This window comes from Papaver somniferum, chromosome 1, assembly GCF_003573695.1.
Source record: "Papaver somniferum cultivar HN1 chromosome 1, ASM357369v1, whole genome shotgun sequence".
NCBI classification, from domain to species: Eukaryota; Viridiplantae; Streptophyta; class Magnoliopsida; order Ranunculales; family Papaveraceae; genus Papaver; species Papaver somniferum.
The window spans coordinates 171,456,431-171,470,796 of record NC_039358.1 but is presented as its reverse complement, the minus strand read 5'-3'; the positions used below and the strand labels follow the sequence as shown (position 1 = coordinate 171,470,796).

The 14,366-nt window shown below is 37.4% G+C and overlaps 1 protein-coding gene across 1 annotated transcript; it reads right to left on the bottom strand.

Annotated features, from left to right (window-relative positions):
- Positions 1-1,920: 1,920 nt before the first annotated feature.
- LOC113308021 (receptor-like protein kinase HSL1) lies at positions 1,921-6,084 on the bottom strand. Its single transcript, XM_026556500.1, has 2 exons — positions 3,348-6,084; positions 1,921-2,614 (listed from the first exon to the last, which is right to left on the bottom strand). Exons 1-2 carry the CDS (start codon positions 5,944-5,946, stop codon positions 2,235-2,237), a joined length of 2,979 nt encoding a protein of 992 aa, XP_026412285.1. The 5' UTR covers positions 5,947-6,084; the 3' UTR covers positions 1,921-2,234.
- Between the last annotated feature and the right edge of the window lie 8,282 nt (positions 6,085-14,366).

The following is a 14,366-nucleotide window of genomic DNA, read 5'->3' as shown; positions in this document are numbered from 1 at the left end:
AGCCGGAGTGCTTTCATCAACATCATCATCATCACCTCTTCTACCAGATGGAATTGATTGGTCTTCATCTGGAGTCTCGTCTGAATCACTGGGTTCAGATGGTGGTTCAGAATCATTCGTTATACGGATCTTTGTCGTTCCCGGCACAACGTATGCCCCTCGATGTGTTAAAGTCAAGAGTTTTTCACCAACACGAGGAGGTCTTGAAGGAGGACTAAGAGTTTTCATAGCTTTCTTCTTTGCCTTTTCCAACCTGAACAAGAACAATTAAGGAAAAAAAATTACAGGTCGGCAGGGTCGACATATATAACCTATCCAGCGGAACAACGTCCGGAAGGGTCGATATCCAAATTACATGCCGGCTAAAGAGCAGTCGGCAGGGTATTATTCACATAACCTGCCGGCTTATAACAAATATGAACACATTAGAAACAAGGATTTTTCACCAAACCAGTCGGCAAGGTCCATTACCCATACATTGCCGGCCAACTAACAGCCGGCATGGTTTTATCCAAATACCATTCCGGTTTTAAAAATTCAAGGCATCAGGAGACACAAAAAACTTGAAATACAGCCGGCAAGGTAAAAAATTATAACCAACCCGACTAAAAAAAACTGTCGCCGACAGGGTCTAAGGTTGAATAACTTGCCGGCCCTGCAAGTACCAGTTACAGGTATTCAATAGCCGGCAAGCTCTTCAATCTAAGAGCCTCCCGGCCAAACCCTAACTATGAAAATCCGACAAGGTCGATAACATAATACCTTGCCGGCGTCGCAACTGCCAATTCACAATTTCGATTTTTCTGACCTAATTTAACATGCAAACATGAAATCGAAGTACTAGAGTGAGTTTAAGTAAGCCCTTACGTTCTTAAGCGCACCATTTCTCGTGTTTCAGCGGCTGTGAATTCTCCTTGTTCGACGGTTTTTTTCTTCACTTTCTTTTGAACCAAACTTGCAATTCCAGGGTTATACTCATTGGGTTTTCGATTAGTTTCTTTCATACGAGTTCCCTTCCGCCGTGGTGGATCCATTTATGAAGATTAATCGGAGTTTTCGAATCGACGATTTCAATGAATTAATCGACGAGTTTTGATGGTGGTGGGGGTGATGGAGCCGGTATGGTTGTGGAGGAGAAGAAGAAGAGAAGAAGAAGATGAAATGAAAAGATTAAAACTGATTTAGGGTAATAGGTTTTTAAAGGATAAGGGTAGTTTTGTAACTTACCCATTAGGATTCCCCCTAAAACTCTTAAAAAGAGTCCCTTTAAAATTGGGTATACCCCAATCAAGCCAGGTTTAATTTGGCTCAAGCGGAAGTTGTTTGGAGTCCCATTTTCGATTTTGGGCGGTTTTTGTTTCAACATTTTGAACTTCTCAGTTAATAGTCAGGCAATCAACAAGCACCATTTAGATTCAAAAATCAAAATTTTGAATCTCAAGTCTCGACTGTTCGAGTCAGATGTAGCAGTCTGGCAGTAAATGCTGAAATGAATGTCTGCATCTAACACTCACAGTTGACCCATTTTTCTTTACTATCTGTTTACTGTAACTATTAAAGCAAGCTATTGAATGAAGCTTTTGCCTGAGCAAAAGAACAACAGACTTCGGAATTGTACCACCCCCAACGACAGAAAGATGGTAAATTTTCACAAAGTAGATGGGTAGTACTAAGCAATCAATGTCTCTTACTGAAAATACCTAACCTGACAATTCAATACCTATCCTACCTGGTACGTAGTCCAAAAAATCTAAAAAGTTACGGAGGAACTCCATTTAAATCCACAGGTTTAACGAACAGTATATAGAAATGCATATTTTTGGGATTTTGGAAGTTTCTTCATTTCGAAAAAAGACTCATTTACTGCCGAGTGCTGACCTGAAACAAGTTCATGATGTAATGAGAAAATTCGCATAAATCTTGATAATAACTAATCATTCCTACTGATTTTACTCAAAGAAGACTCATTAATGCAGGTACATTCTTACACTGTAGAGTAATAATATTCAAATGCCATTAATTAGCTGACGGAAAAGCTCTCTAATTACTATCTCTTACACTGTCTACAAACTTACTTCCGCTCTCCTTCACTTTCTCCTCTTCGAGACAAACACCGGGAGTGGGAGGAGAGATTAATGATCAAATCACCTGGATTAGAACACTTGAATAGAAGAAAAGGGACATTTTACTCTATTCCAAGATCTTTCTATATATATTCTTTGATCGAAAGCTCATTAAGCTGAAGCTTCTTCTTCGTAATAATATGGGGATGTTTTCCCGTCTTTATTCTCAGCTACGACTCTGTGTTCTATCCCAACTTCTTGCAGCATGGTGACAACTCTTCGCATCGAAGGGCGGTTAATGGGGAGAGGACTAGTACAAATGATACCTATGTTAAGAACCATACTTATCTCCTCCTTAAAACAGGAATCAAGTTTTAAGTCGATCACGTGGTCAACACCTTTCTTATCCACAGTGGAATATACCCATTTCACCAAATCTTTTTCACCAAACTCTGGATCATTAGGTAGTCTCCCTGTTACTAGCTCTAGAATCACGACCCCAAAGCTGTATATATCGCTCTTTTCATTTACTCGAAGAGTGTAAGCATACTCTACAAAACATCCAAAGTTGTATCATAAATCAAATACAAGAACTACCAAACAAAATATCCTGGTAAGTTAGAAATAAAGGGATTGATGGAGAGTAGTAGATAGTTAGTTCGGTTCACATACAAGAATGTTGTGAGTATTTATTGAGCAGTTATATGCTCGGATTAAGATAAGTACACTGCATTCTAGTGAAAGCAAACTAAATGACCATACCAGCTGTAACAGCTAAATCATAGATGAAAAGCAATGGAAGCACAATATGGAAACAACACAATGCACTTTCAGATTACGACCTGGAACCAAAACTAAAATATAAAACTACTTTGAATGGACGAAGGATAAACAACTGACGGACAAATAATACAATGTTTTGGACCGAAGATGACATGTTTGAGCTTCTATGGGGTTCATTTGATCAAACCAAGTTCCTAAACAGATGTGTGTGTGCATAGGATGTTACGCCTTATTCATGTGCAACTAGTGACCTTTTTTAGTGATGACTTTCTATGGTTGGGACTGAAGACTGTTTGAACAACAAGTGTCAACAAAAACTCTCTTTCATAGTAAGATTGGATTCATGACACAGCAAGGCTATATTTCAGGGTGGGCTGCATGAAATTTGTCTAGCCGTGATTTACATTAAGAAATAATTCATGTTGAAGCTAAAATATAATCCGGGAGAAGTAATGAGTATTCAATCTCAGATTAAATAAGTAGAAGATAAACAAGACTTACCAGGAGCGATGTAACCACAAGAGCCGGCTATGATGGACATGGGTTCGTTCCCTTTTCCAATTGCATCAACTGTCTTAGCAACACCGAAATCAGAAACCCTTGCACGAAACTCTCCATCTAACAATATATTATTTGATTTCACGTCTCGGTGAACTATTGGAGGAACACAGTCATGATGCAGATAAGAAAGTCCTTCGGCTGCATCCATCGCTATTTTATACCTAGTCGACCAATCTAGCAATCCTCCCTTATTACTATGCAACAAATCCCCTAAACTTCCATTAGGCATATACTCGTAAACCAAAAGTTTAGAATCCTTGGCAGCACAACAACACCATAACCGTACAATGTTTTTATGCCTAATCTTTCCCAAGGTTTCAACTTCAGCTTCGAATCCGTCATCACGAATCCAACCTTTCTCAACATCCTCCAGTTCAGATGATTCTCTATTCAGTTCTCCCCAAAGTTTCTTAACAGCTACTATTTCTCCATTGCTAAGAACAGCTTTATAAACTTTCCCAGAAGCTCCGCTTCCAATCACATTGTCTTCATCAAGACAATCCAAAATCTCATATTCACTAAAACCCAATTTGTGAAATGAAGTTAAAGTCCATTTTGTTTTCTCAATCCCTGTCTTTGCTTTCTTGAAATCTCTATATTTATAATAGAACCAAAAAACTCCAACAACAAATATAATAAAAGCAAGTATAAAGATTGATCTAAGCAACCAAGCAAACCCGATTTTCTTCGCTTCTACTCCTGTTGGACAAAGACCCAAAAGATCTCCACACAAACCCGGATTACCTAAGAAACTAGTCCTATACATTTGTAAAGCAAATGAAGGAGGTAGTTCACCAGTAAGTCTATTATTAGACAAATTGAATTCATTGAGTTTCAAATTTTGTAACTCAAGTGGAATACTTCCTGAGAAATGATTATCTGATAAATCAAGGTAATTAAGAACAGGTAAACTACCTAGTTCAGTTGGAATATTACCTGAAAACCCATTACTTGCTAGTTTCAACTCATTGAGATTCTTCCATGAACGAATACCAGAAGGAATTTCACCAGAAAGTTGATTACCATGAAGATCAAGTTTTCCTAACTTCGATAAATTAACCAATGCTTTTGGCAAAGACCCAGTAAGTAAATTATCACTCCCTGAAAATTCAACCAGATTCTGCAACGCACCAATCTCATCAGGTATAACTCCAGTGAACTGATTTCTGGATATTAATAAAATTGAAAGACTAGAAGCTCCAGAGATAGCAGCCGGAATCAAACCCGAGAAAGAATTCCCCATTAATTCCATTAAATTTACATTCGGAAGTCCCCAAAATGCTGAAGGAATATCACCAGATAGAGAATTATCTCTCATTCTCACTCTAGTTAAACTCGAACATTTTCCAAGACTTTCCGGAATTTTTCCAGAAAATGAATTGTTGATGAAAAGAATCTCTTCCAATACCCCATTTTCACATAAACTAGCTGGAATTTCTCCAGAAAATTGATTTCCGGAGACATCAATAAATTTCAAAGGAGCGTTCTTTCCCAAGTCGTTGGGAAGTTTTCCAGTGAGTTTATTATTAAATAATCTCAACTCATTAAGATTTGGTGACTGAGTTATCGTTCCAGGAAGATTTCCCTCCAACTGATTCTCATATAAATTCAGCGATTCAAGATGTAACTCACATAGATCATCAGGAATCCTTCCTTCTAACTCGTTTGCTGATGCATCAAATCGTTTTAACGACTTAATCTTCGAGAAACCAACGGGAATTTCTCCAGTTAGTGAGTTATTATAAAGCTCAATTTGAACAACATTTGTTAACTCGGTAATTGATTTTGGAATCGGACCATTCAAATTATTTACCGCCAAATCTAAATCAATCAGATTTCCAAGTTTCCCCAGTGACTCCGGAATCTGACCTACTAGATTACAGCTAGTTAACCAGAGAATCTCAAGATTTTTCAAATTACCGAGTTCCGGAGAGAGTTGACTCGGAGAAAACGGGTTATAAGAAAGATTAAGTTGCTTCAGAGTAGAAATGTTACCAAGAAAAGAAGGAATGGTTCCATCGAGAAGATTGTCAACTAACGATAAAACTTCGAGTTGGCTGAATTTTCCAAAACTCGGGGGAATTTCACCGGTAAAATTGTTCCCGGCTAAGTCAAGGTGCCGGAGAGTAGATATACCGGTAAGGGTGTAGGGTAATGAACCAACAAAAAGGTTTTCTGCGAGATTTAAGTGTTGGAGATTCTGACACTCGGATATTTCAAGGGGTAGTGATGAATTAATGGAGTTGTTGAAGAGAGAAAGAAACGTAAGATTTTCAAGGTTACAAACAAGTGTAGGGAAATTACCAGCAAGATTGGCGTTGGATAAATCAACTGAGTTCACTGAAAGAGTTGCTGGATAACATGTAATACCTTTCCAGTTACATGGATTATCATCATTTTCGTCCCAGTTGGAGATAATGCCGTCAGGATCATCAAGACCGAGTCTCACTTGTTGCAGATAAAGACCTTCTTGGTTTACAGAAAGAATCAGAGAAAATGGTGAGACAAGAACAAGGAAAAGAAGCGAGTAGTAAAACATTTTTCAGTTCAGAGTTTCAGTTCAAACTCTGTGGAGTGGAGTGGAATGAGAGAGAACGAAAACCAGTTTCATAGAGAGAAAGAGACGACAGTTGAATATATACAGTATGATAAAGCGTGAGCAAGTAGTAGAACAGCAATTTTAGTGTGTTTCAAGAACATCAAAGTTGTGCTCATATCATTTGGGGGAAAGCATGGCACGACCTGCTTTAAGTATGTGGGCCAAGCTGACTGAAGTGGAACCTACCGTAAGGGAAGGGGTAGTCGTCCTGTTTTTCAATTTTCTGCTATTAGTTTTGTCTTTACTCTTTATTCTGGTCGATGATCGATTCAATGTCAAAAAAAAAAGCATGATTTATAAGGGCTGATATTGATACCAGTCCATCAATCCAATGATTAGGATTGTCTGAATCTTTTTGTCTTATATGGACTGGTATCAGCCTTATAAATCATGAAAAAAAGAGAGATTTGATCAATAAAAGGAGGAGTTATCTAAGATTTGTAGCGGTGTCGGAATGCTCGCAGCTATAGTGCTAATGAATTAATAGTGCTATTGGCCCGTAGAATTTACCGATAGAACAAATAGAATGTCAATCCCTTAAAAAATTGAAGTCTATCTCGAATAGATATTCTATATCCCTGTTTTGAAATGTGGGACCTAGACTAGTAAGATTTTAATAGAAAAACGGTACGGAAGTGACAAGTGAGTATCTGAAGAGCAGCACGTCAAAAATTAGGTGTAAGCAGCAGCACTGAGTGTACAATTCGAATCTCATCAGGCTAGGAATGGGCTATGGTAGCATCATTCAGTCTGTCTACCTATTCGATGATAATCAATGCGTTTTGGACACGCCTCTTGTTGATAATTAAAAGGCTAAGAACGTATGGCTGTCAAGGAATCAATACGGATGATGGTTTTGAGATTCTGGCAGGTGTAGCAAAGAGTGAGAGCGACATTCACACGTGGGCTCATATGTGCCAGGATTGGGTGGTGTGACATTCTCGGCCCCATGCTAACCACCGGCTGGTCCTCTAGAATCCTTAACGCTGGTAGCCGAGGAGGATCTTAATCCACGGTTAAACCACCCCATGATATCAAAACCACCGTTACTCAAGAGACGTATGACTACAACTGCCAAGTACAAAGTCTCGTAAGTTAACCAAAAAAAATATATCTTCTTAGCCTGATTGTATTCCTAGTCTACTTACAGACTAAGGTAGTTGTCCTGTACCGTCGCCCATTAATTTGCATATTATTTTTGGTGAGCCAGCATTGGTGAACAAGAAAAATGGGAATTAAAACTGTCGGACAGCTGGTTCTCCTTTTGACCTCATAAGTCAATACACATAGTGTATTTGTTCAAGCTTCAATGATCAAACGATCCCAAGTGCCCAACAGACAGACGGTAAAATGGGTTAGAGAGTCACCAAAAAAAAGAAAACTTTATCTAAGACATCAAATTAGACTGCGGACTACTAATTACTAATTAGTCAGTGGCAAACTCCCTTTTAAGTCAAGTAATTAGTGGGAATGAGTAGTCTTGTCTAATAAGTGTACATGAAATCTATTTTGAAAGTTTCAGAAATCTATTGCAATTGTTTAAGTTCTCTTTCTTACACTTTTGAATGCAAAACACGAAAACACAAACTGATCAGAGTCAATCACAAACGCTAGACCAGGAAAGGCAGACAGAAAAGCGTAACGAATAAAAAGAGGGATAGAGGAAAAGGAAGATAACCCAGAGAGTATACATTAATATATTCATCTCACATGATTTTGGAGATTTGACAAAAATAAAAAAAAAAGTAAAAAAAAAATAGAACTACCATAAATTAATGGATTAATTTGTGTTTGGTACTTATATTTTGTCCAACTTTAATGTTGGGATAATTGGCCTTTAGTATTTGAGTTTTGACCAATATTAGGCTTTGGTCTAACATTTGTCCAACGTTAGGGCTTGGTACCTGGACCATACGTTGACCCGTGTTGACTGTATAACTGGTGACGTGTTTAACCCTATAAACATTAAATTGCGGAAATACTGTTTTAACTTTAACTTTTGTAACAATGACTTGTTGTGTCCTTAACTTTCTTCGCTATTCAGTCTTCTTCTCAAAACTCTCGAGTATGTTTTCAGTAGCAGAAGCATTTTTTTTTACTCAGCAGCAGGAACATCTCCATCGCCTCTCTTTTTTCAACACAGTAGAAACAACAATTTCTCTTATTTCCTCACCGCTAACAAGGATTCGGTGCTGATTTCGTTTTTGCCTTCTCAAATCTCACAGTTAGCAGCGAGAATGGAAAATTTGACGTCATCACCATTTTGATGATGAATCTATTCTACAAGTATAAACAAGGACAACTGATTGAGTATTTATCTGTTAACAATGTCACAGAATGATGAATCATTCTCATGTATTGATTCTTGATAATCAACTATTGACGGTAACATATTTATTCATTTTTTTCGTTTGATTTTGTTAGGGTTTCACTGAATTTTCCAAATTGGGTTTTGTTGCGGTTTGTTACGTTTGTAAATTGGGTTTGTTAGGGTTTCACTCAATTTCCCCAATTGTATTAAATTTTCATAGTTGATTGCAATTGTAGAGTTTATCCGTCTCTCTCAATTTAGATTGTTTGAATGATTATAGATTGTGCCGAGTAATTCTGTGGGGACATATATGGGTTGTTCAATTCGTATTAACAATCATGGGTTGGAGTTTCAATTTGATAAGAAAATCAATTAACAGTTGGGTTCATATTACAATTTGGGGAAGAACATCAATTGGGGTTCTTCTTCACATACGGTCATGTTAACGGTGTTAACTAGATATATTTTATTTTTATTTTTTAGATTTTTTAAATATTTACTAAACAGAAGTCAAGATTTAACTGGTCAATTAGAGTCAACATGTGGTCCAGGTACCAAGTCCTAACGCTGGACAAAATGTTAGACCAAAGACTAGTGTTAGTCTAAAACCAAGTACCAAAGGCCAATTATCCCTTTAATGTTTGGTTTAATATTTGTCCAACTTAGTGGTACCTGGAATCAACGTTGACTTCCATTGATTTAGTTAAGTATTACTAATTAAATTTATAATCCAAATATTTATGAAAATACTATTATACCCTTTACTTGGATTGAGTTTAAGTTGATTTGTACGCAAACATTTTTCACCCGCTTAACCTAACCTAGCTCCCCACTTTTCTTCTCTCTTCTATCTTCCAACAGACTTACCACCGCCATCATTTTCCGACCAGAACTTAAATTGCTTAGTTCATTCATCGAGAAAGATCAAAATTTCATGCAAACTGATTAAATCCCATTTTAATCCATTCATCAATCAAAACAACTATGAAAAAATCAAAATCAGTAAAACAATACATCTTGACTATATGTAATCGAACTTCAACGAGAGCAAATCTCGTTCAATAATCAATACCTCTCAATCATAACAAAGAAACTCGTTAAATGAAAAAACAAGCATATCAATTAAACAAAAATATTTCTTCATTCAAAATTTCCATCGTCATTTTCTTCCTTAGCATTCCACTCCACCATAACCATCATCACAAGTTTAAAAAAAATACGAACAAAAATTGGGTTTTCTATTTGCTGAACTCGATTTTGAAATTCGGGTTTCGATTCAGTAATCTGGGTTTTGATTTGATGCAGTAAATAAGGTTTTTGTTTGATTCAAATCTTGGATTGCGGTTTGGATTTGGTTTAGAAAGTTAGGGTCTGTTTGATTAAGAATAATGTGGAACAAGGTAAAAGAAAGCAATACTAGATTGCTATAAGCAAGAAGAGAAGAGAATTCAAGCAAGAAGAGAAAGATAAGTTTTGTGTTTAATAATTTGATTGAGTAATAGATAGCTCTTACAAGACTTAATCTAGCCTTTATATAGGCTTGAAGAATAACTAAACTAGGAAACAGAAAACTAAAAGGAAATCTAAAAGAATCCTAAAAATAAGAAAGACTGAAACTAGGAAACCATGGAAGCCAAACCTCTAAGCGGAATCTTCTGTAATTGTAGTATGCCCTGCATCAGTCCCCCCTTCTAGAGTAAAGCTCGTCCTCGAGTTGTCCAAACAAACCAGAAGTTCATTGTCACCATGAAACGTAAAAATCTCTTGGACATTAAATGTGTTGGAGATATTCCAATCATTTGGTAGATCAATAACATAAGTATTATCATTGATCTTCTTTAAAACCTTGAAAGGACCATATTTCTTCATCTTGGTTTTGTTATAAGTACCCACTGGAAATCTCTCTTTTCTTAGATGTATCATCACGAGCTCCCCTTCCTTGAAGGTTTTAAACCTCTTGTGTTTATCAGCATCCTCTTTATATTTAGAATTGGACTTCTCCAGTTTAGATTTTACTTCATTATGTAATTCAGTTGCTTTGTCTACAAAAGAGTCGGCTGCAGTGTTTGTACTCTGTGTGGTGGGTAAGGCTACCAAATCAAGAGTATGATTAGGTACTTTAGAGTACACAATCTCAAATGGAGTTTTCCCAATAGAACGATCCACAGAAGTGTTGAAAGCGAATTCCATATGTGGAAATAACACATCCCACTGCTTACTATTATCCAGGCACTTAGCTCTAATCAAATTCCCAAGTGATCTATTAACAACCTCAGTCTGTCCATCAGTTTGCGGATGTGAAGTTGTGCTGAATTGTAAAACTGTGCCTAAGCGCATCCATAAACTTTTCCAGAAATAACTCAAAAATTTTGTATCTCTGTCAGAAGTGATAGACTTTGGAACCCCATGCAATCTTACTACTTCTTTAAATAATAAAAAAGCAACATTAGAAGCGTCAGTTGATTTCTTACAAGCTACGAAGTGAGCCATTTTAGAGTAACGATCAACTACGACCATAACAGAATCATTACCTCTAGCAGTACGAGGTAAACCAAGTATAAAATCCATACTTATATCAACCCAAGGTGCATCAAGAACTGGTAAAGGAGTATACAACCCGGTATTTTGAATTGTACCCTTTGCTCTCTGACAGACCATGTATTTTTGTACGAACTTTTGTACATCACGTTTCAAAGATGGCCAGAAATATCTTTCTTCAATCAGGGCAATGGTTTTATCTCTCCCAAAATGACCACCAAGACCACTTCCATGTAATTCTCTCATAAGATGTAAACGTAAAGACCCTTGAGGAATACATAATCGATTCCCTTTAAAAATAAAACCTTCTTGTATAAGAAAATCATCAACCCCATGAGTTTGAGAACTGCATTGATCCCATAGTTTGCCAAAATCTTCATCTTTTGGATAAATGTCTTTGATATAGTCAAATGCATAACTCTCATTACGAATTGTTGTTAATAGATGACTTCTTCTACTTAAGGCATCAACAACTTGATTCAATTTGCCACTTTTATGTCTCACGGAGAAAGTGTATTTGTTGAGTGTGGAAAGCCATCGATCATGCATTCTGTTAACTTTAGCAGAAGTATTCAAAAACTTCAAAGCATGGTTGTCAGTGTTGACAACAAATTCCCTATGTATAAGATAAGTATGCCACTGCTTAAGAGATTGAACAAGAGTCAATAACTCTAATTCATATGTAGACCATTTCTTTTGTGCATCTGAATTCTTCTCACTGTAATATGCAATTGGATGACCCTCTTGTGATAATACTGCACCAATACCAACAACAGATGCATCACAATATATTTCAAAAGGCTTGTTGAAATTCGGAAGTGCAAGAATTAGTGTCGTACAAAGCTTTTCTTTAAGAAGAATAAATCTTTTATCCATTGCTTCTGTCCACTCAAACTTCTCCTTCTTGAGACAGTCATTCAAAGGTGCAGAAATAGAACTAAAGTTCTCCACAAATCCTCGGCATTGAAAGAAAATATTTTCGGATATTTTCTTTCCTGTTTTAGCTTTTCACGCGTTTTCTCTGGTCCAGCACGCTCCAATTCGATTACACATGCTCCAACAGGTTTCTCGATGCATGAAACACGAGCAGAACACACACAAAATCTTCCAGAAGTCGTAGAGAAACTCTTCTGCATGTGTTTTACCTGTTTTGATCCCGTGAATTCTGGCCAAATTTGAGCTAAGAGAACACCCACAACAGCTTTTCCATGTTAAATCACAACTTCTCTCCAATTTTCAGCGATTGAATCGCACTATAACACCTTCATTTTGCTGATTGAGAATCTGTCAGGAGTGAAAACGGTTTTCCCGCCAAAACACGAATTTGAATGTTGAAGATGATATGCCCCCTATCCTGAACTGGGGTGCGAATAGCAGATGCCTTGGGGGTGACCTGGGGGTGCCCCTTAGTAATTAGGTTACCCCTTATCCAAAATCTAGAGTCCGAATAACACTTGTCCTCCGGGTACCAAAATCAACTTTTCGAGCCGAATTTTCCAAAAATGTTTATTTCCTAAGAATACATAAAAACACAATATTAGTACAAAAATAGAGTTCCAACAATACAGACATTAAGGACAAAGTAGACACAAAAATGTGTCTATCAATTACCCCCAAACCTATTATTTGCTAGTCCTCGAGCAAATCTAATCTAAAAAGTAAAATGACTACACTTAGCACGTGCAGCAAGCCGTTAAACCACTAGGTGGCCCTAGTGGCGGAGTGTTGTCTCCGGAGGGTTTACCAGAGGTGTACCCGCAAAACCTTTACTCCAGACCCTAGCTATCTACAACGAACCTTGGAAGGCACTAAAGAATCTCCTTGGTTGGCTTACAATCACTGACTACAGGAGGAAGTACCCTGATGAGAAATTCCAATTGTTGTACACGAGTTTACACTCAAGCATACTAAAATTCATATAAAGTGACAGACCTCTACTCAGATAGTTGCACTATGAACATCATATTCGGAGTCAAACTAATCATATGGATAGAAAAAGGAGATGAAAATAGAAAAATGTAGATGGTTTTGATGTTAACCAAATGATCGATGTTTCACATATCTGTCTGAAGGCCACTTCCAGAATGAACTATCCTAATGGACTGAGATACCGGTCTGACTAATATCAACACAACTGGCATATACAAGGGAACCAGTGGCCAATAACTTAAATCTAGATCAACAAACTGGCAAATACAAGGGAACCAGCAGTTGACTACACAGAACAATAACTTTTTTTTTTAACTTAACGGCATGAATAGATCTTTTTGATCCAAGCGCATGCTTCTTGTCAGCAGATTACACGATAGTTCCCACGGGTCCTGCATTCCACGCTTGCTTAGGCGACGGAAACATGGAGAACACACGCATATTGCTATCCAAGTGTTAATACTTATTCCGATTGGTCTAACTGGTCCGGTCTTTTTTTTTTTTTTTTTAGTCACTCTAATTCATCTTAGCAGTGGTAACAACTTGAATCGTGTGCCCCACCTAATCACTTAGAGAAACATAGTTTAAAATAAAATAAAAAAAAGAAATGAAAAGGACTCAACGAGATATGGTGCAACTATCATGTTATTTCTAACACCTGAGCTCTGTGCTTTTATGAATAGACTCTATAGATGTTTCCATCTAATCAGATTGGTTCCTCAACTCCTACAACCAAGATGCTTCCATACACTTAGATTAGTTAGTGTCATCCTGAATACGCATAAATTTCTAGGCTCTGGAGTTTATTTATTGCAACTAAAAGCTAACAAAAAGTTTCTTCCCCACACCCAAACTTAAACCTAACATTGTCCTCAATGTTTCTAATTAAAGAGCAGTACCAAAAGTAAAATAACACGAGGAGAAGTTGGAAAGATAGTACCTGGGTGAAGAAAATCAAAAACTAATATACAACATACAACTGCCTCGATGTTCAATCAAGGGTAAACAGGGTCCTCCAGAGGGACCTCCTCAACATCACCTGTAGGAAAGGGCTCTAAAAAGGGTTTCAATCTCTGACCGTTAACCTTCGAAGAACTACTACCATCCGGTGTCTCGATCTCAACAGCTCCATGAGGAAAAACAGTGCGAACAATAAAAGGACCCGTCCACCGAGAACGTAACTTCCCAGGGAAAAATGCAAGCGGGTATCATACAGAAGAACTTTTTGACCTGGAGAAAATGACTTCCGTAAAATGTTTCTATCATGCACAAGTTTCATTTTCTTATACTCCTTCGCACTATCGTAAGCATCTATACGAATCTCGTCCAACTCATTGAGCTGGAGTTTCCTATGGGCTCCTGCCTCGTCAAGTGAAAAATTTAGCTGCTTAACAGCCCAATAAGCTCTATGTTCTAACTCAACAGGTAAGTGACATGCCTTGCCATAAACAAGCCGATAAGGCGACATTCCAATGGGGATCTTAAACGCAGTACGGTAAGCCCATAAGGCATCAGTAAGCCTAGACGACCAGTCTTTCCGATTAGGATTAACTGTTTTCTCTAATATACGTTTTATCTCCCT